At 49.6% G+C, this 27,500-nt stretch overlaps 1 protein-coding gene across 1 annotated transcript in view; it reads left to right on the top strand.

Annotated features, from left to right (window-relative positions):
• Nucleotides 1–27,500, top strand: part of brsk2b (BR serine/threonine kinase 2b) — a gene marked incomplete at both ends in the record, with an annotated part of 87,230 nt that overhangs the window by 31,270 nt on the left and 28,460 nt on the right. Inside the window, 2 exons of the mRNA XM_084436843.1 lie at nucleotides 11,689–11,783; nucleotides 24,806–24,891. Coding sequence (XP_084292969.1) covers nucleotides 11,689–11,783; nucleotides 24,806–24,891 — 181 coding nt within the window. The remainder of the gene's footprint in view (nucleotides 1–11,688; nucleotides 11,784–24,805; nucleotides 24,892–27,500) is intronic.

Here is a 27,500-nt window from a genome sequence, read left to right on the forward strand (position 1 = left end):
TTAGACAGAGCCACAGTGTGTGGTATTGATCTGCTTGTGTGTGTTTTTGTGTGTGTGAGAGTGTGTGTTTGTTTGTGTGTGTGTGTGTGTGTGTGTGTGTGTGTGTGCACGTCAGCTAGTGTCGTAACAGCACCTCTTTGAGTTCAAGCTGTGGTCAGGATGTTTTGGTTTGGTATCACAGTGTGTGTGTGTGTGTGTGTGTGTTTCTTTCTCTTTCTCATGCACACACCCGCGCACACTGGCCGGTGGGTTCCCAGCAGCACTCTTACCCAGCATGCTCTGCCCCAGGGCTGTGTGGGGGCGGGACAGAATCAATAGAGTGTATCCCATCATGCCGTTCAGGGCTCTGTGTGTGTGTTGTGGATCCATGGAGGCGCGCTCAGGGCCAGACACCCCCCCACCGATGCCCCCCGATGGCGAGCCGGGCTGGACCGCTGCCAGGGCGCAACATTACAGAACATTCCTTCTGGCCCCCGGGCACAACAGCAACCCTCTCTTAACGCCAAGTCTCCCAAGCACCCCTCTGACTGCTAAACATGCAGCTTCCCTCCACTGATCCACTGCTGTCTGGCCCCAGATGAATGGGCTACACGGAACCTTTGACTCCGAGGGTTGTGGTGGGGGGGGTTAGTTCTAGAGATTTACGCACGCACGCAGGTACGCGCACACACACACGCACACACGCACGCACACACACATCGCAACACGCAAAGACAGCAACGGCATCACATACTGGGATGTAATTATCCAGCATACGATATACTGGTGTGTGTGCGTGCCTGCAATGCTCTCTCAGCCAATCAAAGATGCAGCATCCCATCACTGTATTTGGGTCAGAGCGGCAGGAAGGCTGTTAAGCAGAGCCAGTGTTCAGAGAGGAAGCACTCAACCTCCCTGTCTAAGAGAACTGAACACTGCTGCCAACGTTCTCCACTGCTGAGACACGACACGGGAGCCCGGGAGCTCAGCACGCACAACACAATTACCACCGTCCAGAAATACAAAGTAATAAGTGTGAGTGCGTGTGCGTGCACATGTGTGTGTATTGGTAATTGCCATAGTTAAGTGAGAAAGACATCAGGCCTCATTAACGGCCGAGGGCTGACAGGCAAGTCAAGTCAGGTTGTACTCAGTGGAAATTAATTTGCACAGGAAGTGTGGGACGATCTGTAACAGGAAATGGGAGGTGGAGGAGGGCGGGGTCACACTCCATGATGAGGTGTCGCAGCGGAGCGAACCACGCATGAGTGATTGTGCTGCATGGCTGAAAAACTCTTTCTGTCCAGTTCCGATTATGCATTTTACATCTTCAGAATAGTGTTAGACAACTATGTCACAGCGCTCCTCATGTCTCATGTGCATAGATTTAGGTAGCTCACAATCCAAATTAGTTTTATTGCCATTGTAGTTTTTCAACATACTAGGAATTTTCTTTCGGGCATGGTGCATAACATGGAGACACGGTGCGTAACATTGGACAGGGTGTGGGGACAGGACAGGGCAGTGCAGAGACGGGGACAGTCCAAAGAGTGAGTACAAAATACTAATGCAAAATAAGATTTACAATACACACAAAGTGTAGCGCGGTAAGCGTACTGTTTATACAGTGAGGTTGTAATGTGTATGCGAGTGTGTGTGTATGGTGGTGAGCGCGGTGCGTCCTATGTACGGTACATTCGGTGGTCATCATGTGCAAAGGGGGGAACGGGGGGGGGACGCTGATGGCCGTGGGGGAGATGCTGTCTCTGTGGCGTGCGGTCGTGGTCCTGGTGGACCGCAGCATCCTGCCTGAGGGGAGCGGCACGAAGAGATTATGGCCGGGGTGGGAGGGGGTCAAACGCAATCTTCCTGGCCCGCTTCAGGGTCCTGGAGTTGCGCAGGACCAGGAGGGAGGGCAGGTTGCAGCCGATCACCTTCTCGGCAGATCGGAATAGATGTCATTTACCTAAGAATTCTACCCCCCCCCCCCCACACACACACATGCACACACTACTCGCCACAAACATTACTACCCCCACCCCCTCTCCTTGCCTCTGTCACGCTCCGCTGTGCAAGTGTTTGTTTCTGACGTGTGTGTGTGTGTGTGTGTCCCACACTGATGACATCTATTCACACTCAATTCATGTTCAAGCGGGGAGCTGTGAAGAATGATATCCTTCTCAGAGTAATGAAATGACTAAAGCAGAACTGAGAGAAGTTACGGCTGAGTTGAGGCGTGTCGGTAAGGCGTTGGCGTAAGGAGGGGCGTAATGGATGTTTTTTCAAAGGAGGTCTGCTGTGTGTGTGTGTGTGTGTGTGTGTGTGTGTGTGTGTGTGTGTGTGCGTGCGCGTGCGCGTGCGCGTGTGCGTGTGTGTGGTGAGTGTTGGGGCTCTGTGTTGAGTATGTGGCCCCACACAGGACTGCCCGCCCGGTGCTGTTAGCTACAGTACAATCAGTTGGTCTCGGGTAGTTGTGCTGTGCTGTGACAATCTACCCCTCGCTGTTCTTTATTTGACTGTCCTGTCGCACGATGAGGTGCCCTGATGAAAGAAGGATTTTCTCTCTCTCTCTCTCTCTCTCTCTCTCTCTCTCTCTCTCTCTCTCTCTCTCTCTCTGTCTCTCTCTCCATCGCTGCATCTCTGCTCACTTTCTTTGCCTCTCTGCCTCTCTCCTCACTTTATGTTTCTCTCCAAAAAAGAATATGCAAAGTGTGAGGCAAATGTAATTGACTGTCAGTGTTCTGGTATAGGAGGAGGAGGAGGAGGAGGTTGCAATGGAAATCATTTCAGTGTCAAACACAGCTACCAACAAGCAATTATTCATTTGAGAATGATTGTTATTTCCAGCTAGCATTATTCATGAAGTATTTCCAATAACAAAACAATCATTCATAGAAGCACAACACTCAAGTCAATTCATTTCTAATAGGCTATATTAGGTTGAATAGGGCAATGAATAGATTGTAGGCCTATATGATATTCAGAACATATTTTAAAATATATAGTGTCTCTTTATGAAAAGAGCTTGCACAGATTTTTACACATACTCTGTTCTTTGTGTGTTGTGTGTTAGTGTGTGGGCGCTCATGCGTATGTGTGTGTTCTTTGGGCTGTGCCACGCCACCAAGCCTTGAGCCAGCTGTTATAGTTAATTAGCATGCTAAGTGTGGTCCGGAGTGTCTCTTCCTGACTAATTCATGTGTACATTAGTGGATATGGAGATGAGAGTGCACAGAGCCAAGGTTATAATAGTTTTGTATTTTTCATTAGTTTTTATTTTTATTTATATTGTTTTAACTTTTTGTTTTAAATTTCAGTTTAGTTAGAATTTTTTGTAAAGCAGGTTTGCTAGTTTAGTTTAGTTATTATTGTTTTTTAATGCTTAGTTTTAGTTTAGTTTTTATTAGTTTCAGTATCAGTTTTAGTTTTTTTGTTCTTCTGTGCTAGCCTCATGAGACCATCCTGATCTCACAAGCTCAAGTTGTTTCACTCCATGTAAAACAAACCATCTGGCGCACGTCAGGTTACTTCTGCGCACGGGTACAGCAAAAGAAAAAATGGAGGGAGGATAGATTTCATATCCACCCAAAATACTAGGCTTGTGTATAAAATGAAAAAGACTAAAACTAAGGACATTTTCTCTATAATGTTAGTTTGTAAAGCCTAGTTCTTATTTTTATTTCAGTTAAAGCTCAATGAGAACTTTTTTATAGTTCAATATTCACCTTTACTTGCTATTAGTTTATGAATTGGCCTTAGCAAGACCCCAAAAATAGTTTTCATGACATGAGACGACATGAGACCCTATGAATTTATTATTTTAGAATTTTGGTGTACTGGCTAGTACACTAGTGAGACATCTTGTAGTGGAAACAGGAAGACAGCACTCTCTACAACACCTAAAAATGCATCACAGGGGCAATACGGGGAGTCTTCCTGGGCACTTCTGGGGAAAATATATACCCGGGAAAGTATATATGCTACACCAGCTCTATTTACAAACAGCCTAGGCTAAGCTAGCTACAGTAGCATCCAGCACACACCAGAACAGGCTACAGGCTAGGCTAACATCCAGTATCATAACTAGGGTTCCCAACTCCCTGAAGTGGAAATAAAGGACAGGGGGCGAGGACTGTGTGTATGTGTGTGTGTGTGTGGGGGGGGGGTGGCTGCTGCTGCATTACTGCATGCTACAATGATGTGACTGCTGACCCTACGATCATTGGATGACCTCTTGAGCCACAGCTGACCCATAGTAGCCTACAAATAATCACAGTTTATGAGTGGGGAGTAGTGAACTACATGTGATTAGACATTTTGCAGTAGGCTTTGCACCTTCCCATGAAAAGTAGAGATATCATGACAGCTTTGTTGTGGTTCAACTTCTCCAGCTATGCTTTCAGAGTAGCTTCCCTAATAGGCTATATCAACCAGATTTGGGTTTAATAAAATCAACATGACAATCAATAGACATTTCTGAACAGTTATTTGTCATAATCAATATTGATGGTATGATTATTAATACCGGTACATACCATATCAGCCTCTATATGCCTGGTGAACAAGAAACTGAAAGCTCTCAGACTCCTCTGAAGCATCTCTCCTTCCTCTTATGGCTGTCTCCTGACTCCTGACTCTGATCTGTTTAACATCAGTAATGTTAATTCCTCCATGACTAATGGAGAAATGTGGGTGGCAGACGGTGCAGTTGGCTTTGTACACATTATCTCACACGTATTCCAGCCATTTATGTTCCTTTTCACATTCTGTTCTATATTTCTGTAATTGTTTCTTCTTTTTTGCCACCGGACTTGACTCGGCCATGTTTTTGTGTCTCAGGCATATCATAGCAAAACTGACTGAAATTTCTATTGGTCAATGAGAACAGCATTCTCATAACGGCAACACTGACACAGCGCTCTCATTGGTCAACGAGATGCTCATTCCAGGCAGGCAGAGGGAGACAGCAGTAACGCTGCATGATTTCATTATAAAAATAATCGCTCTGATGTTGATTTTCAAAAATACAGAACAAAGTGCGTCCCTTTTCAGTTCAATAAGGGACACGTCTTTTAGTTTACAAATACGGGACGATTCTGTATTTTAAGGGACGGCTGGCAACCCTAACCGCAACATCTGACCACCATGAATGCCACTCGCAGACCAGGTCGATGTCTCTCACAAAAATGGAGCAGGAAGCAGGGATCAATGACAGGCAGCATTCAGAAGCTGACAGCTAACACCAGCAGGGCATTGTGAGAGAGAAGACTTATCATAACGCAGGCTTTCCCTCTTCATCGTTAGCGAGACTTGGCCAAGTAAACATGGGCTTTGGTAAGATAGGATAATGGGTTTGGAGGTGGACTGCGTGTGCATCACTGGGAGTTTCTCAATAGTTGACAGTAGATCAAGCCACTTTTCTGCATTTTTTAATGGTGGCCCAAGGACTCTGCACACTACTCCTTTCTCCCTCCTCTCTCCTCCTTTCATCGTGTGGCGGAGAACATGGAGTTCTCTTTTCCTCCTCTTGTCTCTCTTATTTTTATTTAATCTCTCTCTCTCCCTCCCTCTCTCTCTCTCTCTCTCTCTCTCTCTCTCTCTCTCTCTCTCTCTCTCCCCCCCCCTCTCTCTCTCTCTCTCTCTTGTGGGTTAATTAGATGTCTACGCCAGTTCCCTGAATGCTGTGTCTTATATAAAACCACAGTCATTAAAATGAAGACGTGGGGGCTTGGCGGTCTCTTCACACGACAAGCCCGCTTCGGGATCCCGCAGATCCTCAAGACCGATTGGTGGCGGGGAGTTATGACGCGGCTGAGAGGCGCTCACAGGGCCTGGCGTGATGATATAACGCGTCATACTCAAGAGCGCTCGTCTTTTCCAGGCCTCACGGGCTAAAGGAAGTGCTTCTATCAGTGCTGAAGGCTCTCTCATTGGGTAGTTACAGACTAGGGAGGTAGCAGTAGCCTATAAAGGAGAAGTGTGTGCATGTGTGTGTGTGTGTGTGTGTGTGTGTGTGTGTGTTCTCGTTAGCAGGCTTCTCTACTGGGGGCTGAGTGTGTCCGCAGCAGGCTGTAAACTGGGATGTTTCTGGGTTTCATCGGCTTCTTCTTGCTGTTCTGTTACTGAGCCCTGCAGACGAATGGCGTCTAATAAAAGCCGCTGGTTTACAGCAGGCTAGAGCAGCTACTGTGGTGTACAGTACAGTACAGTAGTTACATATACAGTACGACATACACCCAGAACATGATGACAAGCCCTCAGTGGTCCACATCATGCTTTCTATATTTCTTTCTCTCTCTCTCTCTCTCTCTCTCTCTCTCTCTCTCTCTCTCGAGACTTGACCTGTTTTCTTGGCCTTGCTTGTCTTCCTCTCCTCTCCTCCCCCCATCCCATCCCCCTGTAGAGAACGAGAGAGTGGGGGAGAGAGGTATTGAGTATGGGGGGAGGGGGGAGAGGGATGGAGAGGATTTTATTAATTACCTCATTAATGGATGGAGGTCCCCCCCGCCTCTCTCTATTGGTTGGCTGTGGAGGAGGGGCGGGGTAGGAGGCCATGTGACTATACCCCCATATAGCACCATGGGACGGAGGGGGAGGGGCAGGTGGAGGATACCCCAACCTTGACACAGATTACCTACCCGGTCGTACAGTGTACCGTAGGTCGACCTGGTACAAGGATGCAGCTGCACATCGTGGAGCTCAGGCGGCTCGAACGGCAACAGCGGCGGCGCTCTGGGTTCGACCCGATTGTCCTCGGTTCCGCGCGATCAAACCGCCCAAACCGCTCGCACACCTCCATTGGCGCCGTTCGATGTTTCGCCACCGGACTGGAACCACATCCGTGGCTTCGGGAGATAATATGACGTGTAAATCCATGCCGTGAAATCAATGCCGGAGTCTATCTGAATCTATTTGGACTCATTATCTTGTGTAGCCAGACCGCGATGGGAGGGAATGGGAGGGAACGGCTCCCCCGGTGGGCGCGAGCGGGTGGTGGCCTTGCCGCTGAGTCTGATCCCCTGCCCCTCCGCCCTCGGAGGAAAACCACCAGCGGCAGCTAATCAATAACGGCCCTGCACCAGGCGGTCTCGGAGCGATCCGATTGGACGAGCCGAAGGGGGGCGCTGTCAGATGAGTGACGGTGCGATCCACATAGATCGGGAGCCGCGGCGCGATCAATGTGATGCTGGTATAATTGAGCATAAGACATGAATATTATATCGACTGCTCCGGAGGTGTGTGTGTGTGTGTGCGCGTTCGTGCGTGCGTGTGTGTTTAAGTCCATATGGCCTCATATGTAGAGGAGCATCCCCAGAGGACTAAGCTGAGTGTTTCCGTGTGTGAGAATATTTAATCGCCACTCTGGTGGCATCGCTGCATCAGTATGTTAGGTGCGTGTCTGCATCGCCAGGCAGATAGAAAGAAAGCATGTCCCGAGAGTCACTCATACACTCTCACAACCCCACCCCTCTTCCGCCCTCTTGCCTTCTTCCTGTCAGGGTAATAGGATGTAAATAGGCCAGTGCCCAGATTCCTGGGCTGCCAGTTCTAATTCACATATCGGAGGTATAGGGGACTCATCAGTCACACGGTGACAGCTACAGATGGCTCCCCGATGGCCGGGAGACTCCATTAGAACCCTACTGAGATCCAACGACAGGTCCACGCCACGCTGTTGGAGACTCTCTCTCTCTCTTTCTCTCTCTCTCTCTCTCTCCCTCTCTCTCTCTCCCTCACTCTCTCTCTCTCCCTCTCTCTCTCTCTCTCTCTCTCTCCATCTGCCTATCCATCTATTTCTCTATCTCTATGCCTTCTTTTTCTTAACTTACAGTAAATCAAAGCTAACTCCGGGCCAAGTGGAACGTGCTCACGGCGAAGCAGAGGAAATGAGCGAGAGGCATTTCTGGAGACAGCGGGGCGGTATTTCCATACGGCTGCACCGGTGACTCCATCGGCCGCCGTCACAAACGGACGCCTGAAGTGGTGCAGAGGAGCAGCCACTTGACCGGGGGGCTCCACCGGGGAGTGTATGCACCACGGAGTGTGTGTGCGTGGGTGGCTAACTGCACCCGGGGGGCAACAAGCTCCCCAACACAGCCTGAACGAAGAGATGCTCTTTGCCAAAACGCAGAGTTAGTGTGTCATGTGTCAGCCTCAGGGACTGCGGGCTAGCTAACTGCTGTCTCATACTGTAGGTCAGGACACTGACGGCTAACACTAAGTACTGGCTTCATGCTTGCTAAACACTTAGTAGTGACTTAACGCTTGCTAGTGGCTTCCACATGTTAAATCTTAAGGCTGGTTAATGCTCCACATCTAGATGTCTGGGGATAATTGTTTATTGTTTATTAGGATCCCCACTAGCTGCCGCCATGACGCCAGCCAGTCTTCCTGTGTCTGCCTTCCGACACAGAAATCACACATTTACTAGACAATTACATACTTTATATTCATTCAGTTTGCATTCAGTTTACTTCAAAGACCCATAAAAAAATAATAAAATAAAATAGAGATGAGATGAGCAGCATCATGTACTGTGAGTTAATAGCATGATTTACAGTATTTCTTTATTGTCTTCTTAAAAGCGTCTTTTATTTGTTCCAACAACGTGACTGTGTGAAGAGTTCCATCCAGTAATGCCTCTGTAAATCACAATAGATTTGAGAAGATTAGTCCTGGGTCGAGGTGGTAAGAGATACTCGGAATTGGCTACATCATGAACTGTAATTATAATGTTGCAACACAATTCATCCCTATACTGTACAGATATAGCGTTTTACTGATAAATGACAAAACCAGGCTTTACAATGATGTCTTATGACTCACGAGGCAATGTAGACTCTTATCGATGATGATGTAAACTAACCATCACTAACCATGGCGGCTTTGGCTACACTGCCCTCGTTCGCGCTCTAAGCCCATGTGACCTTGTGTGTGGCGTGTGATGGAAGGTCATGACCTCTTACCCTGGCCGCTGACCTCTCACCGTCGATCATCACAGCAGCTGTGTGTGCGCACGTGTGTGCGCGTGTGCGCACGTGTGTGCGTGCGCCTTTACAACATGACGCCACGTCATTGCGACAGCTCTCCCAGGAGCCTTTGAATATGGCCCTGCTGTATCTGCCTGGATAATCCACAGAGGCCCTCGGGGACACGGGCCCCTGCATGGAGGCCACTGACCACACGCTGGAGACACTCTCCTCCACAGCTCTCTGTACCAGTGACCGTAGCAGGTCTGGCCGGCCTCTGCTCCCCCAGGCCAGGCTCTCGTCCAGGCAGGGGGAGAGATAGGATCAGCCTGCTGGACTAGGCCGGCCTCAGGGACTGGCCTCAGAGCGATACATGAAGGGATAGCATTCACAGGGAGCCGTACAAGTGCATATAGAGATATCAGTTTGTACTGTATATATTTAGAGAGATATCAGATATCAGAGAGATATCCGTTTGGGCTGGAGAGATGAGCAGGACCAGGCGGAATCTACTGTAGGTCTCCTACGGGAGCTTTTAGTTAGTTATGATGGCACTCTCCCAGGGGGGCCTGGGGAAGCTATTGATCTAAGCAGAGCAGTATAGGAGGGATGGAGGGAGGGAGGGAGGGAGGGAGGGAGGGAGGGAGGGAGGGAGGGAGGGAGGGATGGATGGAAGGAGGGAGGGAGGGAGGGATGAATGAATGAATGAATGAATGGCTGGATGGATGGAAGGAGGGAGGAAGGGGCTGGGGAAACGGAGGGGAGAAGAAATCAATGTTGCTGAGCTGCTGATTCTGTGGCGTGACCACCACAGGTCTGTTGTGCGTGCGTGTGTGTGTGTGTGTGATGTGTGCACACGCGTGTGTTCTCATGTTCCCGTGGGTTTGTGTGTTAATCCACTCTTTGCCTGACAATCGGGTGACTTGACTAAGTAGATGGCACTCGCCGATAAAGAGAACAGATCAGAGAGAAAGAGAGAGAGTGGTGTCCATGCGCATGATTCCTCATCCTCCTCCCTCGTCTTCATCCCTCTCCGTCATCCGCTCTCTGGAAGCCGCGGTCGCAACGCTCACGTGGTCGCCATCGTGCACTTCTGTCCCTCGCTACGTTCGTTTCCCCCCCCTCTCTCTCTCGCTCGCTCTCTCTGCTTCTTTCTCTCTCTCTCTCTTTTTCTCCCTCTCTCTCCCTTTCTCCCTGACTCTTGCACGCCCCCACTTGCTCTGAGTACAAGTGGACGAGCCCCCCCATGCCAGATTCCCTCGTTCGTCCTTCCTTCTCTCCAGCTCCCCGTTCTCTTTAAACACTTCCTTTATATTAATACCGATGAATCATACAGTAGTTGCAAATGGATTTGCCGGTTTTGTCCGGTTTTGCGCACACACACACACACAAACACACACACACACACACACACACCTCCGCACATCTGTCTGAGGCAATTACATCTATATCAAATATTCATTACCTGGTGTAGCGGGCGTGCAGCGTTGGCGAGGCCCTCCTAACCCGCGTCGGGGGGCAGAGCGCTGAGAAGCCCCACCCCCCCAAACCCTCGAGCTGAGCTGACAGCCAGATCAATGAGGTTGAATGTCGCCCAGGACGCCATTCCGGCTCACATAAAAGAGCCCCCCATCTCCACCCCACCCCGGCTGCCATGTCGTCTCCGAGACCCCCCCCCCCACCCTCCCACCTTCCTTTGGTGAGAGCCCTCGGGGGAAATCATCAGTCACACACGAATATGCACATCACCTCAGAGCCATGCAGCGCCGCGCGGAGCACCGGGTCGTAATGAGGCGCCGCATATGCCCGCTGGCATTTCCGTCAGCCCCGGACCGCCGGTACAAAGCCAAACGCCGTCCCCGGGCGGCGTCGTCAGGGAGCGTCTTCCGGCTGGGATCGACGGGGGGCGCCGCGCGTCCGTGTTCGAATGACTGGCGCCTCTTTCATGTCGGCGTCGATGGCGTTCGCGGCGACATTTTTCTCCCCGCCGGATCACAAGCGGACGAAAGAGAGATGGCTCTGGCGTCCTGCGGACGGTCCCTCCTCCGGGGCTGCGTTGGACCGTTTGATCTGTCCCCAGACGCGGGAAGACCAAGGGCTCGGTGTCCTTTGCCGACGTTCTCTCCGCTCACGCCTCCTGTAGACGGGCTCTGTGAGCTCCTCTGTCCAGGACTGGGCCTGAGTTTCCATCACTTGAGATCGCTCGGTAAATGGTAAACAGACTGCACTTATATAGCTCTTATTCGTCCGTTCACACACACACGTACACACGCCAATGGCGGCAGCTGCCATGCGAGGTGCTAGCCTGCTCATTGGGAGCGATTCGGGGTTCAGTGTCTCGCCCGAGGACAATTCGACACGTTGTCAGGAGGAGCCGGGATTCGTACCGCCGACGCTACGATCTACGACCGACGACCCGCTGCTCCTCCTGAGCTACAGTCCCTTTGCTGCCCCACTTGTACTTAGGACTTTATCCGCTCTAAATTACTTGTACTTTACTTGTGAGTAATGATACTTTACGCATGCTAAGTCTATTTGTTGTGTGGATACTGACTCGGCTACCTGTGTTCTTATTAGTGAGAGAACATTCACCTCGTGTCACTCTTTCTGCGTGTGCGATTGGATGTGCGTTAGCCCCACGCTGATGCTGTGTGTGTGATTGGCTGTCCGTTAGCCCCACGCTGATGCTGTGTGTGTGATTGACTGTGTGTTAACCACACTGTTGCTGTGTGTGTTTCAGGTCTGGTCAAGCTGGGGGTCCACTGTGTCACGTGTCAGAAAGTCGCCATCAAGATCGTCAACAGAGAGAAGCTGAGCGAATCTGTCCTTATGAAGGTAAGACTGTCTGTATTCACAGTCTGTCCTTATGAAGGTAAGACTGTCTGTATTCACAGTCTGTCCTTATGAAGGTAAGACTGTCTGTATTCACAGTCTGTCCTTATTAAGGTAATACTGTCTGTATTCACAGTCTGTCCTCATAAAGCTAACGCTGACTATTCACAGGGTCTGTGTGTATTAATTTACTTCCGGTACACATGACTGGAAGAGGTTCGACACTAAACTAAGCAGACATACAGAATATTGCTATTGAATTGATAGATGGTAAAATGAAAGGTTTCGACGTGAATGAAAATGAGTGGTATGTTCATATTTTCTATGAAATTCAAGGAACAGCAGATAGCCTTGACAGGCTATAGAGTGTGTGTGTGTGTGTGTGTGTGTGTGTGTGTGTGTGTGTAGGGGGGTCTTTTGTAGTGGTGGTTGGATGACAGGGGACAGAAAACAGACCTATAGTAAGTTACAGTTATTATGGATGGACAATGAGAGAATAAGAGAATAAGATTTGCTTGTTGTACATCTCCGAAAACGCTCCTGCCTCTGCATGTCCCGGGAGTTGGGAGGAATGAAGAAGACATTAATCTGATGAAGTATAATTACCTTTCAAGGGACGCGTATTCTGTATCTTAGAAAATCAAACTGAAACATCTGATTTGGATTTAATTGGTTTGCTGATGTAATTCTTATGTTGTGCTGCCAGGTGTTACTAATGTGCACCCCTCCCCCCCCCCCACACACACACACTGTACATGCACGCACACACACACACACACACGCACACACACACACACACACAGTCACCCAACCCCCCCCACCCCCTCACAGAGACACACACACACACACTGTACATGCACACACACACACACACACACACACACACACACACACACACACACACACAGTCACCCAACCCCCCCCACCCCCTCACAGAGACACACACAGTCAACCAACCCCCCCCACCCCCTCACAGAGACACACACACACACACACTGTACAGGCACGCACACACACACACACACACACACACGCCCCTCAGTGGAACAGGCTGTTCAGCAGCGTGGCAGGTAGATGGCAGAGCAGAGCAGGGGGAACTCTGCTTCTTGGCACAACGAGGCTGCTTTGTCCTTAGATCAGTTAAAGGGTCACAAGCACCAGCGTGTGACAAATGTTCCTAATAAAGAACTGCAACTCCCTGGAACGCACTGTACGTGTGTGTGTGTGTGTGTGTGTGTGTGTGTGTGCGTGTGTGTCTTTCTGTCTCTGCCTGTCTATGTATTTTTGTGTGTATTTGTGTCTGTGTGTATATTTGTATGTGTGTGTGTGTGTGTGCGTGTGTTTTGTACTCCAGTGCAGCTGCTGATGTAGGGTAGCTGTTTTCTGATGACAAAGCTAATGCTTTAGTCTCTCTGTATCTCTCTCCTTCTCTCTCTCCTTCTCTCTCTTTACTTACTCATGGTTATGCTTTTTTGATGTTATAGCTTGTTGTACTTTTGTATGTACTGGTGAGTGAGTGAGTGAGTGAGTGAGTGAGTGAGTGAGTGAGTGTGTGTGTGTGTGTGTGTGTGTGTGTGTGTGTGTTTGTGTGTGTGTGTGTGTGTGTGTGTTGGGTCTGTTTGTGTGTGTCTGGGTGGGTATGTGTGTTTTGGGTCTGTGTGTGTGTGTATTTGTCTGTGTGTACTGCATGTGTGTGTTTGGGGTCTCTGTGTGTGTGTGTATGTGTGTGGTGGGGGGGGGGGTAGGTGTGGGTGGGAGAGTTCTGTGCAGCAGCATCGTCAGCCGAACCGGGACCATTTCCTCTTGATTAGCGAGCTGAGCTTCATCCTTCCGTTCAGCTGACACCTTCATCCCCTCACCCTCCGCTGACGCCTTCATCCCCTCACCCTAATGAGGAGGAGCTGAGACGCAGGACCACCAGAGGAGGGGCGCAGAGCCTTCGCTTCAGCCCACTCCACACTGTCACGCTCTCGCCACTGTCCTCCACGGCCTCGCTTTCCTTAATTGGTTAATGGGGTCGTTAACTCTGGTTTGTGTGTGGGGGCTGCCATCGGCAAAGATGACTAGTCTGTGGTTCTGCTATCAGCAAAGACGATTGGTCTGTCTTGGACCCCTGGCTGTTGTTTTCATCATGAACTGTATATACTTTACGTCCTGTATATAATTATATGTACTGTACATTCTGTATATACTATAAGTCCTGTATATAGTACTGTATATATAATGCCTCCCCTCCTCCTCCATCTCCTCCGCTACTCCTCCCCTCTTCCCTCCTCCTCCCCTCCCTCCCGCCCCTCCTCCTACTCCTCCTCCCCTCCCTCCCCCCCTTCTCCTACTCCTCCTCCTCCCCTCCTTCTCCTCCATCTCCTCCCCTCCTCCTCCCCTCTTCCCTCCTCCTCCCCCCCCCTCCTCCTACTCCTCCTCCCCTCCATCTCCTCCCCTCCTCCTCCCCTCTTCCCTCCTCCTCCCCCCCCCCTCCTCCTACTCCTCCTCCCCTCCATCTCCTCCCCTCCTCCTCCCCTCTTCCCTCCTCCTCCCCCCCCCCCCCTCCTCCTACTCCTCCTCCCCTCCTCCTCCTCCTCCCTCTCCTCCCCTCCTCCTCCCCTCTTCCCTCCTCCCCCCCCCTCCTCCTACTCCTCCTCCCCTCCCTCTCCTCCCCTCCTCCTCCCCTCTTCCCTCCTCCCCCTCCTCCCCCTCCTTCTCCTCCTTCTCCTCTCTCTGTGTGAGTGACCCAGCAGGCCTCGCTCTAATCTTTCCCGCTCTTATTTTAGAAGATGCCAGGGCCCTGTTGTCATGGAAACAGGGGATGATTGGCTTGTTGGCTGGGGTTGCGATTGTTGGGGGTTGAGGGGGGGGGGGTATTACATGTCTTCCCCAGCGTGAATTATGGGGGCGCCGCATGTGCGCCTTTCTCCCTCGCCCGACGAGGATCCCGCCAAGAGCACGCCAGGGAGAGGGGCCAGAGCGTGGCGGCCGGGCGTGTTTAAAGCACGGTGCCCATCGCCGTTGTCTTCTCCTCAACGTCTGTTTGCCGGCTGACGTGCGAGAGATGTGTCCCGCTCTGTGGACGCTCACTACGGTATACTTGGTCTCTGAAAGGCTAGTCTTCCGGCCCGGACTGTCAACTACGTCTGGTATTCAGATGCAGACATTTTGATGAAGGAAGTTGGTGAAAAAACGGGCGGATATCCCGTCAAAATTCCGTAGAGAGTAGTAGACAGTCCGGACCAGAAGTGATGAGTTTTTTTAAGAACTTCCTTTTACAAATTCTGAAGTCCAGACTCTACGGAGGAGAGACTACTGAAAGGCAGGCCCAGGTCGTTGTCTTTCTACTCCAGGCTTTTAGATCTCTCTCTCTCTCTCCCTCTCTCTCTCTCTCTCTCCCTCTCTCTCTCTCTCCCTCACTCCCTCTCTCTCTCTCTCTCTCTCGCTCCCTCTCTCTCTCTCTCTCCCTCTCTCTCTCTCTCTCTCTCTCTCTCTCTCTCCCTCTCTCTCTCTCTCTCGGGGGCTCAGACATCTTTTTGTTACTCTCCTTCCTCCATAAAAGACTGAACTGAGCACTGCTCTGCAATATTTATTTAAGACACGTGAATCCCCTTCTGTAGGGGATTCTCTCTCTCTCTATCTACATTCTGACATTTCCATAGCAAGGGCTCAGTCTGAGGTGTGTGTGTGTGTGTGTGTGTGTGTGTGTGTGTGTGTGTGTGTGTGGCGTGTGATGCCAGGTTGTGGGTGAGCGTGGCAGTGGGTACTCTGATCAGAGGGCCAGTGTCTAGAGCTGCTCCAGACAGAGATCACCTTCCTACATCACCATCACACACACACACACTCGCACTCACACTGACACACCACACTGCCTGCCATAATGATGTCATCTCTGGCATTCGGAGAGGAAGCCTCTGGATCCTGTCTCCGCCAGTGTACATGTCATTAGATGGTGGAAGCGGAGCTTCTACGGTGTGGCATGGAGCTAACAACGTACACATACAGCGCGTACACACACACACACACATGCCCTAAAGTGTTCGTTTTTTAGCCTCCTGACTGACTTTGTGCCCCAGCAGGCACTGTGTTTGTTTGCGTGTGCGTGTGTGTTTGTGTGTGTGTGCGTGTGTGTGCGTGTGTGTTTGTTTGCATGTGTGTTTCTGTGTGTGTGTGGTGTGTGGAGTTGTTTGCTTTTGAGAAAGTGAGTGAGAGCACAGTAGAGTAAAGCTGTGTGCAATAACATGCCGTTTCACAGTTGAGCAGTACCATGTAACCAAGTGTTACTGTGTATTGTAAATAACTGGTTCTATGCTGCCAAGTCAACCTAACAGGTTTGGTATCAATCTGAAGCTAAAATCATGAATCAGTTAATTATGCATGTTGAAATGTAATAATATGTTGAAACCATAACAGGGATATTTGTTGATTCCAGACTCCTAAGACTTCCTTTTGACCCAAGGGCGTGGGGGTCACTGTGTGTGAGTGACCAATTGGTGCTGTCTATGCAAACAGAACACACCTCAATTTCCTGCCCTTTTTAAGTGGGGATCGGACAGATTCTCGATCTCTCAAGTTTCTCTCAAATCTCTCAGGTTCTGTGTTCTCCAAGTAATACGTAATCCCAGGATCCAAGCTTGTGCCTGATTGATGAAAATCAATCTGTATCCGTGGAATTGCTGAACCGCTAACTGCATCTAAGCTCTCTGTGTAGTCGACGCCAGGGTCTTAGGATTTTCCACAAACTCTTCAAACGATCCACCTCTGGCGAGAGCAGAGGTTTTGAACAAGACATTTGCAACTTTTAAACTCTGAACCATTTCAGTTGCTCTACACTGAGCAGCGCTGAAATTTAACATTAACCTCCGCGAACATCAACGTTCGCCAACAGTCTACCATCACTGTTTCAACGGGAGCGCAGGCGCGCTACACCCTGCATCAAAACGAGCGACCATCAGCCACTTGCTTCTTCACTTCCACCAGCCAGACAACGCCTCCAGACACCTCGCGTTCTAACACACTCTACCGTAAGGTTGCCATCCAGCGTTCTACTGTGCGTGGTGTGTTGATGACAAACGTTGTTTAAACTTGGAGGATTTAGGATAGGCTGTGATAATATATGACATCATTCTTTTAATTTCTGCTGTTTTCATATTACCACTTCTTTTTTTCATCTGTTATTGAATTGTGTTTCATATTATTTTGATAATTGATTAGTATAACTTCAATAAATATTATTAAGCTTTGATCACATACTAGCGTCATCACATGATCTTTAGGTCACTTGATTGAGTCAAGACCTCCTCCTTCAGACTGAGATTGATAAATTAGACTATTGATAAAGGTTATCTGTTTCCCTGTACAGAACAGGGAAGTTATAACCAGCAGCAGCTTGCTGGTTCTTCTCCTCACTGGTTCAGTACCAGCAGCAGCTTGCTGGTTCTCCTCCTCACTGGTTCAGTACCAGTAGCGGTTTGTGTATCTGGTTCTCCTCCTCACTGGTTCAGTACCAGTAGTAGCTTGTGTATCTGTTTCTTCTCCTCACTGGTTCAGTACCAGCAGCAGCTTGCTGGTTCTCCTCCTCACTGGTTCAGTACCAGTAGCAGCTTGTGTATCTGTTTCTTCTCCTCACTGGTTCAGTACCAGTAGCAGCTTGTGTATCTGGTTCTCCTCCTCACTGTTCCAGTACCAGTAGCAGCTTGCTGGTTCTTCTCCTCACTGGTTCAGTAGCCTCTCTCATGCCCGGCTTGGCTTCCTCCATCTCCTCCTCAATGATTGGCTGACTGAGTTAATGGTGTGAAGTCCTGGTTAATAGTGTTGATACTACAGAGTGCTTCTGCTCTGTGTAGTTGTGTGTGCGCTCGTGAGTGTGTGTGCGCCCGCTTGTGAGTGTGTGCGTGTGTGAGTATGTGTGTGTGCATGCGTGTGTGTGTGCGTGCCCGTGTGTGTGTGCCTGCCAGATCCTACGCATGACCGTGTGTCTGCCTGGCTGATCGTTTGGTGTGTGGTGCGTCTCTCGCCGAGCCCATGTGAGATGGGGGGTGGGGGGGTCTGAAGACAAAGAGGGATGAGATGAAAGGATGAAGGAATACAGATTGCGATCCGCTGCAGAAAGGAGCATCTTCCCATTCTTGATGAATCACAGCTGACCCTAATCTGCTTATCCTGACATCGCCATGACAGTGCCATCATTTCCCCCGCTGCCCTTCCATTTCCTTCTCTCTGCTTCTCTCTACAGTATCTCTCTATCTCTCTCTCTCTCTTTATCTCTCTCCCTTATCTCTCTCTCCTCTCTATGCGATTATGGGTAATGTATTCTGCCTGATGTCGTCAACAGGGTGGCTGATGAGCAGGCCTTTGGCTTTCTCTCCCTCTCTTTCCCTCCCTCCCTCCCTCTCTCTCTCAGCCTTCACTAGACCCTCATATCAAAATGAATGGCCTTCATATGCCCGCCTCCCGACTCCTGCTCTGCCCAACCCTCATTAACACATCTGCCAGAGGCCTGGGAGACACAGACCACAGACACCACAATACTCATATAGATAAGACTTGAACAAAGCCTGGATGGATGCGCATACACACACACACACACACACACACACACACACACACTAGCCTGCTGTGCTTCTTGCCTGCACAATTTCTTAAAATATTTTATGAATGTTTCTACAAATAAAGTGAGAAAGGATATTTCATGAACGCCACAGGAGGTAGTGATTATTTAGTCATCAGGCTTGTGGAGAGGGATTTGTGTTGTTTTCATCCGATGCCTCCTGTAGAAGTCTCTGGAACATCTCCAGCCCAGCCGTCAGCTCAACTGCATGAGTTGTGTAGCAGCAGTGTCCCTGATTACAATCTTGCATCTCAATCTCACCACCGCAGTCCACCTCTCCTCTCCTCTTTCCTCTCCTCTCTCTTCCTCTCCTCTCTATTCTCATCCTCTCTCTTCCTCTCATCTCTCCTCTCCTCCACTCTGCACTCCTTCCTCTCCTCTCTCCTCTCCTCTCCTCTCCTCTCCTCTCCTCTCCTCTCCTCTCCTCTCCTCTCCTCTCCTCTCCTCTCCTCTCCTCTCCTCTCCTCTCCTCTCCTCTCCTCTCCTCTCCCCTCTGCTCTTCATGGCTCGCCCAGCAGCCTCAGCAACAGATGGCGGTTTGATTTCTGAGCGGATGTTCCAATTTATCACCCTCCTCCATGCCCTTCAGCTCCGTATCGCCTTTCAATTAAACAGGGATTTGGAAGCTGCGAACGGGTCCCAAATCAATCCTCATAATTCATTAGGAAAGCGGGCTACGCACAGAGACATTGATTGGAGGGGGGAGTGGGGGCGTGGCAGGAGAGGGGGGTGATTATTGGTGTGGGTCAGCAGGCTGCAGTAAGCCCCCCCCTCTCTGACTCCCACAGTCCTGGGGGGGGAGAGAGATGACGGACTGCGTGTGTGTGTGTTTGTGTAATCTCTCGCCCGAGGCTGGCTCATAGGATTATCCCGTCATAGACACTGCTGAAGTGTGCGACAGAGGAGAGAGTGTGCAGTCAGTCAGTCAAATCAGTCGGTAACGTGCGTGTGCGTTTGTGTGTGCTGAGGATCGGCGAAAGTGTAATTGACTCACAGACTCATGTGACCTTGGTCACTATTCATCATACTGTACAGAACAAGTCATCTGTTTTTCAACGTCTCAATTCTGCTGTCCTCACACACACACACACACACACACACACACACACACACACAAATGCACTCCAGGCACAGCTGTACAAACCCAGGCTCTCAAAGGACATGGAGAATGGATGGATGAACCCACTCGGGGTCAACAGGAACACATCATACATCGACACTCCTGTGTGTGTGTGTGTGTGTGTGCGTGCGTGCGTGCGTGTTTGTGTGTCCACGTGTTCATTGACCGGGCAGTGGGCGTCAGTGCGGTGGTGTTGCTGTGGGATTCTGGACTTCCTGTTCGAGTGCAGGTCAGGGGAGCAGGGAGCTGTGGGCCGGTCAGCGCTGACCGAGGAGAACAGTCACTGTGGAGGGATCTGCTCTATTGATCTACCTCCACACGGCAGTGGACAGGAGATCAGAGCTAGGGGACACACACGAGAGACAGAAGGAGAGAGAGAGAGAGAGGGGCGAGAGAGAGAGGGAGGGGGAGAGAGAGATGAGTGAGGGAGAGATCTGAAGCTTTACCAATCCATTAACACATGTGAGACACTGATTAACTCCAACACTAGTGTGTGTGTGTGTGTGTGTGTGTGTGTGTGTATGTGCGTGTGTGTGCATGTATGTGCGTGTGCGTATCACTTGACAAAGACCCAAGGGTCGAAACGTCGTTATATTGAAATAAATTTCAATTTTTTCTGCATAAAACCCTTGCCTTGCCTTGGTCCTCAGTGTTGCGGGTTCTCTACTTTTTCTTTATCATGGACATGTAACCCAGCACCTGACCATTTGGAGGATGTGCGTACGACTACTCTTCTTATGTGCGTGTGCGTACGCACGTGTGTGGATGTGTGCTTGCGTCTGACTCCACTGTGCATGACTACGGCAAATACACTTCACATTATTGCGGGCACTTTATAAACAGGGGGGAAGTATATGCATAATGCATGAGAGAGGGAGCACGCTTTGCATACGAACATCAGCTAATGACTTAGCGTTGATGATAATGAACAGGATTTAATTCCATAGAGTTGGTTCATCCAGCTAGGCTGAGATGATGAGGATATCAGCACTGATAACGGAGGAATCTATTTGTGTGCGTGTGTGTGTGTGTGTACGTGTGTGCCTGTGTGTGCTCATAAGGCAGTGGAATAGGGGGATAGTATAGGAGACAGGATGATTAGCGAGGGATTTGGATGAGATCATTGTAACACCTAAAGAACATCTCACTGGTAAAGGAACTGATTAAACTATCGTGGGTTCAAATCCCTCTAGGTAGTAGGTACATCATAGCGTCTTAGCAGCCACTTAATTGAATTTCTCTTACTATTTTTTCCCCGCTGTGTTATATGTAGGCCAGGGATGGACCTAAAGGCCTCGCGCTACATAGTAAATAGGTTTAAGAACGGGTCCTGCTGTACCTTTCAGTGTCTTGGGCAGCCTTAGAGAAAGATGTGGAGCATATGGCCAAATCCACAAAAGGATTGTGAGGCTTTTGCAGCAGCGAAACCCGTGCAAATGAGACCAAAAAATAGCATCCTATCAACAAAGCACACGCAAAGGGTGAAAAGTATTGCAAACTGCACCGATGAGCAAATAGCTCCACAGCTGGCCAGGCTCATTTGAATGTATGTAAATTAGGTACTTCCGGGTAAAACTGCCCCAAATAAGCCTTGCGTCTGATCCACAAACACCATGAGCTAACTGCCACACATGGTTAGAGAGGTGCAAATACCGCTTTTGAAAAGCTGGTATTAACTGCAGCAATCAGACGCACCTCTGTCTCTCCTCAGAACTTGTGAAGTTTGAATGATACTGAATTGATATTGGATGAGGGCAAAATATGGGGTTTAAAAATAAGTTCAGCCAGCTGCGATGCACAGAAACAAACATCTGATATTTTCTGCAAAAAAGTGCTGTCTGTCGTTTTCATTATGATCCAATCTGTGTCCTGAAATATGGAGAAAAGCTTGAAACACTGGGGAAAGATCTGACTATATTCAAGATCTTGTACCTACAGTATATACAAGAACAAATTGCATTCAGCTGGTGGTAAGTGCAACACATATAAGGGCTGACATGCCCGGGCTCTCCAGGGATCATGGCAGCATTACTGTAGCCAGACGAAGGCACCATCATGCCAGACCACCACAAGAACGCGGACATGGCTAATTGCAATCATGGGCGCAAACTGCACACAGTTGGCAAATTTGTGGGCGTGTTTGCCCGGGCATATCATTAGAGAAAAATCTTTTTTGGACATCGTGCTAAACTGGAGCAGATTTCCGTTGCAATCGCTATGAAAAATATCAAGCTATTAGTGGGAGCAATCCATTCTTTGTGGATTTTGGCCAAGGTGTTCTTGTTCCCTATAACTTTCTATGGCAGCTCCCCCAAATCTCCAGCTACAGTAGGACCGCCCCCCCCACCAGCCCACAACACCCCCATAAACCCACTTCATTACCACACATTAACACGCCATATGGGCCTTAATTGAGCGTGAGAGGCGTGTGTGTGTATGTGGTGGGCGGTTACCTTTACATGTGTACATTGTGTGTTTCCTGGGGCTGCACTTCACCGTGGGGGGTCACTGATCCATGGAGAGGACAGGAGAGAGGGATGACAGTGGGGGAGATTAGATCTGACAGAGGCAGAAGGATCGGCCGAAACGGACATACATTCTTCCTCTCCGTTCTCTCTCACTCCCCCCCAAAGCCTCTTAGACTCCCCCCACACACACTCCTAGTCCACTCTGACTGCCGTCTGTACACTATCCACACTCCCGAAAAGTGCTCATGCACGGTAGACTGCTGACATGCTAGAAACTAGAATGATGGAGACGCTTCTTCGCTGAGTACCCTCGAAGAGTCCTCTGTCCTTCCGTACTTGTGAGCATTTAAATCGGTTTGCTGTCATTCACTATTGAGTTGGCAGCCACTTGGCCCTAATCATATTGTCGGTGATCTAGTCTATTACTGGAGGAACGTTTATCTGCCGCTGCCAGTCTCTTGACCTTGGGAGTTTTCCCGAGGAGGGCGGGATTTGGCGAGCAGAGAGGGGGGGGGGGGGTTCCTCTGGGGAAATCAGCGATGTAATCACTTCCGCCGGAGTGTGATGTTCTGTTACATCGGAGGTAATAATCAAACATGGCAACCCGTGACCTGAGAGGGAACACCAGGAACAGGGGGAGGAGACCCTCTCATTTATGCTCATTGTGTGTGTGTGTGAGTGTGTGTGTGTGTGCGTGCGTGCGTGCGTGTACAGTGTATGTGCACTTGTGTGTCCATGTGTGGCTTATGTGTTTTTTCATGTTGCCTGAATTACATTAAATACTCAAAGGACACTAATAGCCGACTGCATTTAGAAGTTTTCCAGAAGTGTCTGCACCCTGTGAATCATCTTCAGAGACGTCTCTCGCGTCTGGGGTGCATGAGGTTGTTTGGGGTTGTTTGAGGTTATCTCTTCTCATAACAGCGGGAAGCTAGAAGCAAGGCTCCTGGTGTTTGTCTCTCTCTCTCTCTTTCTCTCTCTCTTTCTCTCTCTCTCTCTCCAACACACTCAAGCTCAGCTCGGGAGCCATTCAGACCAAGATAGCCCCACGAGAGGAAAAGACACAAGAGGGAGAAAACATTTTTTGAGCAGAGAATTTGAGATAGAAGCGAGAAAAACTCCGGAACTCTCATTCACTCCTTCTTTCCCTCTTTCTCTGTCCCTCTCTCTCTCTCTCAACTGCCTTGTCCCCGGCCGGCGAAAGCAGGCATGCGGGTAGATGGCGAGACATAGAGAGATAGAGAGAAGAGAGAAGAGAGAAGGGAGAAGTTGGTGTGACAGAGGGAGGCTGCGCCCGCCACTGGGCCAAAGATTAAAGGGAACTCTTTCATTATTTATTTCCTCTCCTCTGCCAGCCGGGATCCCTGTGACAGACCTTTGAAGATTGGCGGCTTTGAAGGGAACGGAATTACATTTCTCGGCTGCTTTGGTTCCCTGTGCCTGGTCTCTCTGCCGTAGGCCCTCCTCCATTTCCCTGTGCCCCGTAGCCTCACGACTGCCGTTTAGAGGACAGTGGCCTGGGTGCCTGTGGCCCGGACTGTGTCTGGGGGGGGGGGGGGGGGGGGTCGAGGTCTGTGTCCAGGGGGCTGGGAGGGAGGGGCAGGGAGGCGGCGGCGGCGGTGGTCAACTCAACCACATGGTGACGGAGGGAGCCAGCCGGTGGGAGATAGCTTTACGGGCTGACCCCTGTGCGTCCGTCCCGGCTAATCTTGCAGCGGCGTAAACGCCGAACGCGGGGAGAAGCAGCCCGTGGACAGCACACATCACAGCGTATAGATTAGCTGGAGCAGATCCTCCCGCCGATAACGCCACGCCGGCTCCGGCTACAGCAAGGCGTTCTCCACTGTGCCGTCGCAATCATACAGTATGAAATAGCCCTACTGTTTATCTGACGATCTCAGCAAAATTACGGATGAGGCGAGGGGGGCGACGTCCGTTGGTCGCTGAACGAAAACAAAATCCTTGTCCTCTTTTTATCAGTGCGCATCCTCCCCACCTTTGGCTAACAAGCGGCGTCTGCTAATGAAGGCCATTGCGGCGGGCCGCTCGAGGGAGCAGTGGTCATTCTTCATGTTTTTTTCACTGAGTCGGCGTTCTAGTAAACACGACTCAGCAGTCTGTCCTCCTGCGGTCTAGCGTTCGCCGGCTAGCTGGCAGCCCCCGCCGCGTCCGCCAGACCCCCTATTTACCAACGTCAAGGTTGTTGGCTGCTTAGAAATCCAGAAGCATGAGCTAGACATTCAAATTCACATTTGTTTTCGTCTGGTCCTGCCGGTATTATAAAGGCATAGATCATGAGGTTCTTAGAATAAAACGCGTAATATTTCCAGCCTGGCGGTACTTAGCCTACTGCCTGGTGATATCTCATGGTGTTCATGAGGAGGTGTTGAGCTGAACCGTGTACCGCCACTTCCCGATTCAGCGTCACCTGCCCGGACGCGCAGCGTTGGTTTTGAGTCCTGAAGCTTCGTTGAGTTTGACTGATGATGACACCGACCAGCCGGCTGCACGGGCATCGCAGCGATGACACACAGCATCGCAACACCGGCGTTGTGTAACCACCGACGACTCAGACAGATGGTAGCGGCGTTTTATGGATATGTGAAGCTGGGTAGAAATAGCCTAGGGCCTTGCTGTTTATTAGTGGTCTTCAGTATGGATTATGCCACAGCTGTGTTGATTGTCTGTCTATGTCTGCGCGTGAATGCGGTGTGATACTGTATGTGTGTACAGTAGGTGTGTACGAGGCTTGCGTGTGCCACATTTTGCCAGAAATGTTTGCAGACTATAATATGAAACTAAATTGCCTGGTCTTTCTTTCCGTTTCTCTCTCCCCCTACAGGTGGAGCGAGAGATAGCCATCCTGAAGCTCATCGAACATCCCCACGTTTTAAAGCTACACGACGTCTACGAAAATAAGAAATACCTGTGAGTTTATTTTACTAAATGGTTTGCTTCACTGAAGTGCCTCAGGCAACATACTGCAATGACAGCAAGGGGTACAGTGTATTGTCCTTGTATTCAAGGAAAAAAACACAAAACGGCACTAAAGGCTATTACACAAATGCATTATGATTGCGCTTGCAGTAACTGCCACACCAGCAAATACAGAACGTATGTTTTGCACATGCTTCATTTCATGCATGCCGTAGGCTACTGGTTAAGATGTCAAATAGAGACTGACAACAGCCGAGTTCCAAAGTGCAAAAAGTCACAGTTGAATTCATATTCTAGACCACTCGCACCCCGGCGTTGATAAATGATGTTGGACCAGTTTAAAATCACCACAGGGAACTTATCTCCCTGCGACAATTTTGCACACTTGCGGTTTACTCAACATGTCATGTTTCATTGGGCTCGGCCGGTTTAACCTGCTCTCTGCCAGGCTCAGCCATAATAGATATCCGTATGTCTTCGTATGTATTAATCTCGCTGACGTCCCTGCTTCGCTGCCTTGGCCTAATACTCTATTCAATAATTGATAAAGACGTCACCGCCGAGCGGGAGCGGGAATCTGTTTTCCTAATATTCCGATGACACAGACGGATCGCCGACACGGGAGCGAAGTGTTTGCCTCAGAAGATTCCGCACTCACCAGTCATGTATGAATGTGTTTGCTAATTTAAACAGCGTTGACAGGTGAACGCTTGAGCAAATCCCTTAATCTGCTAATAAATCAGACAGTGGGAGAGAGAGGGAGAGAGAGAGAGAGAGAGAGAGAGAGAGAGAGAGAAGGAGGGAGGGGTGGGGATAATGGGACAGTGGAGGACATTCTGGCAGCCATAAAGCTGTTTTACACATCGGCAGCATCCCCGACTTTTACTACCACAGACCACATACAGACCCCTAGCACCCTAAACTCCCGCTACATTACAATACAGTCATTTAGCTAACGCTTTTATCCTAAGTACCAATGAGTACCACAGAGTACCACCAGACCACCAGCACTCTCTACTAACACAACCACAAAGTACCACCAGACCCCTAGCACTCTCTACTAACACAACCACAGAGTACCACCAGACCCCTAGCACTCTCTACTAACACTACCACAGAGTACCACCAGACCTCTAGCACCCTCTACTAACACTACCACAGAGTACTACCAGACCTCTAGCACCCTCTACTAACACTACCACAGAGTACTATCAGACCCCTAGCACTCTCTACTAACACTACCACAGAGTACTATCAGACCCCTAGCACTCTCTACTAACACTACCACAGAGTACTACCAGACCTCTAGCACTCTCTACTAACACTACCACAGAGTAGCCTACTACCAGACCCCTAGCACTCTCTACTAACACTACCACAGAGTACTACCAGACCACCAGCACTCTCTACTAACACAACCACAGAGTAGCCTACTACCAGACCCCTTGCACCCTCTACTAACAATACCACAGAGTACTACCAGACCTCTAGAACTCTCTACTAACACTAGCACAGAGTACTACCAGACCTCTAGCACTCTCTACTAACACTACCACAGAGTACTATCAGACCTCTAGCACCCTCTACTAACAATACCACAGAGTACTATCAGACCCCTAGCACTCTCTACTAACACTACCACAGAGTACTACCAGACCTCTAGCACTCTCTACTAACACAACCACAGAGTACTATCAGACCCCTAGCACCCTCTACTAACACTACCACAGAGTACCACCAGACCTCTAGCACTCTCTACTAACACAACCACAGAGTACTATCAGACCTCTAGCACTCTCTACTAACACAACCACAGAGTACTATCAGACCTCTAGCACTCTCTACTAACACAACCACAGAGTAGCCTACTACCAGACCCCTTGCACCCTCTACTAACAATACCACAGAGTACTACCAGACCTCTAGAACTCTCTACTAACACTACCACAGAGTACTATCAGACCTCTAGCACTCTCTACTAATACAACCACAGAGTACTATCAGACCTCTAGCACCCTCTACTAACACAACCACAGAGTACTATCAGACCCCTAGCACCCTCTACTAACACAACCACAGAGTACTACCAGACCTCTAGCACTCTCTACTAACACTACCACAGAGTACTATCAGACCTCTAGCACTCTCTACTAACACAACCACAGAGTACTATCAGACCTCTAGCACTCTCTACTAACACTACCACAGAGTACTATCAGACCTCTAGCACCCTCTACTAACACTACCACAGAGTACTATCAGACCTCTAGCACCCTCTACTAACACTACCACAGAGTACTATCAGACCTCTAGCACTCTCTACTAACACTACCACAGAGTACTATCAGACCTCTAGCACCCTCTACTAACACAACCACAGAGTACTATCAGACCTCTAGCACCCTCTACTAACACAACCACAGAGTACTATCAGACCTCTAGCACCCTCTACTAACACAACCACAGAGTACTACCAGACCTCTAGCACTCTCTACTAACACTACCACAGAGTACTACCAGACCTCTAGCACTCTCTACTAACACTACCACAGAGTACTATCAGACCTCTAGCACTCTCTACTAACACAACCACAGAGTAC

This window comes from Borostomias antarcticus (assembly GCF_949987555.1).
Source record: "Borostomias antarcticus genome assembly, chromosome: 4".
Taxonomy (NCBI): domain Eukaryota; kingdom Metazoa; phylum Chordata; class Actinopteri; order Stomiiformes; family Stomiidae; genus Borostomias; species Borostomias antarcticus.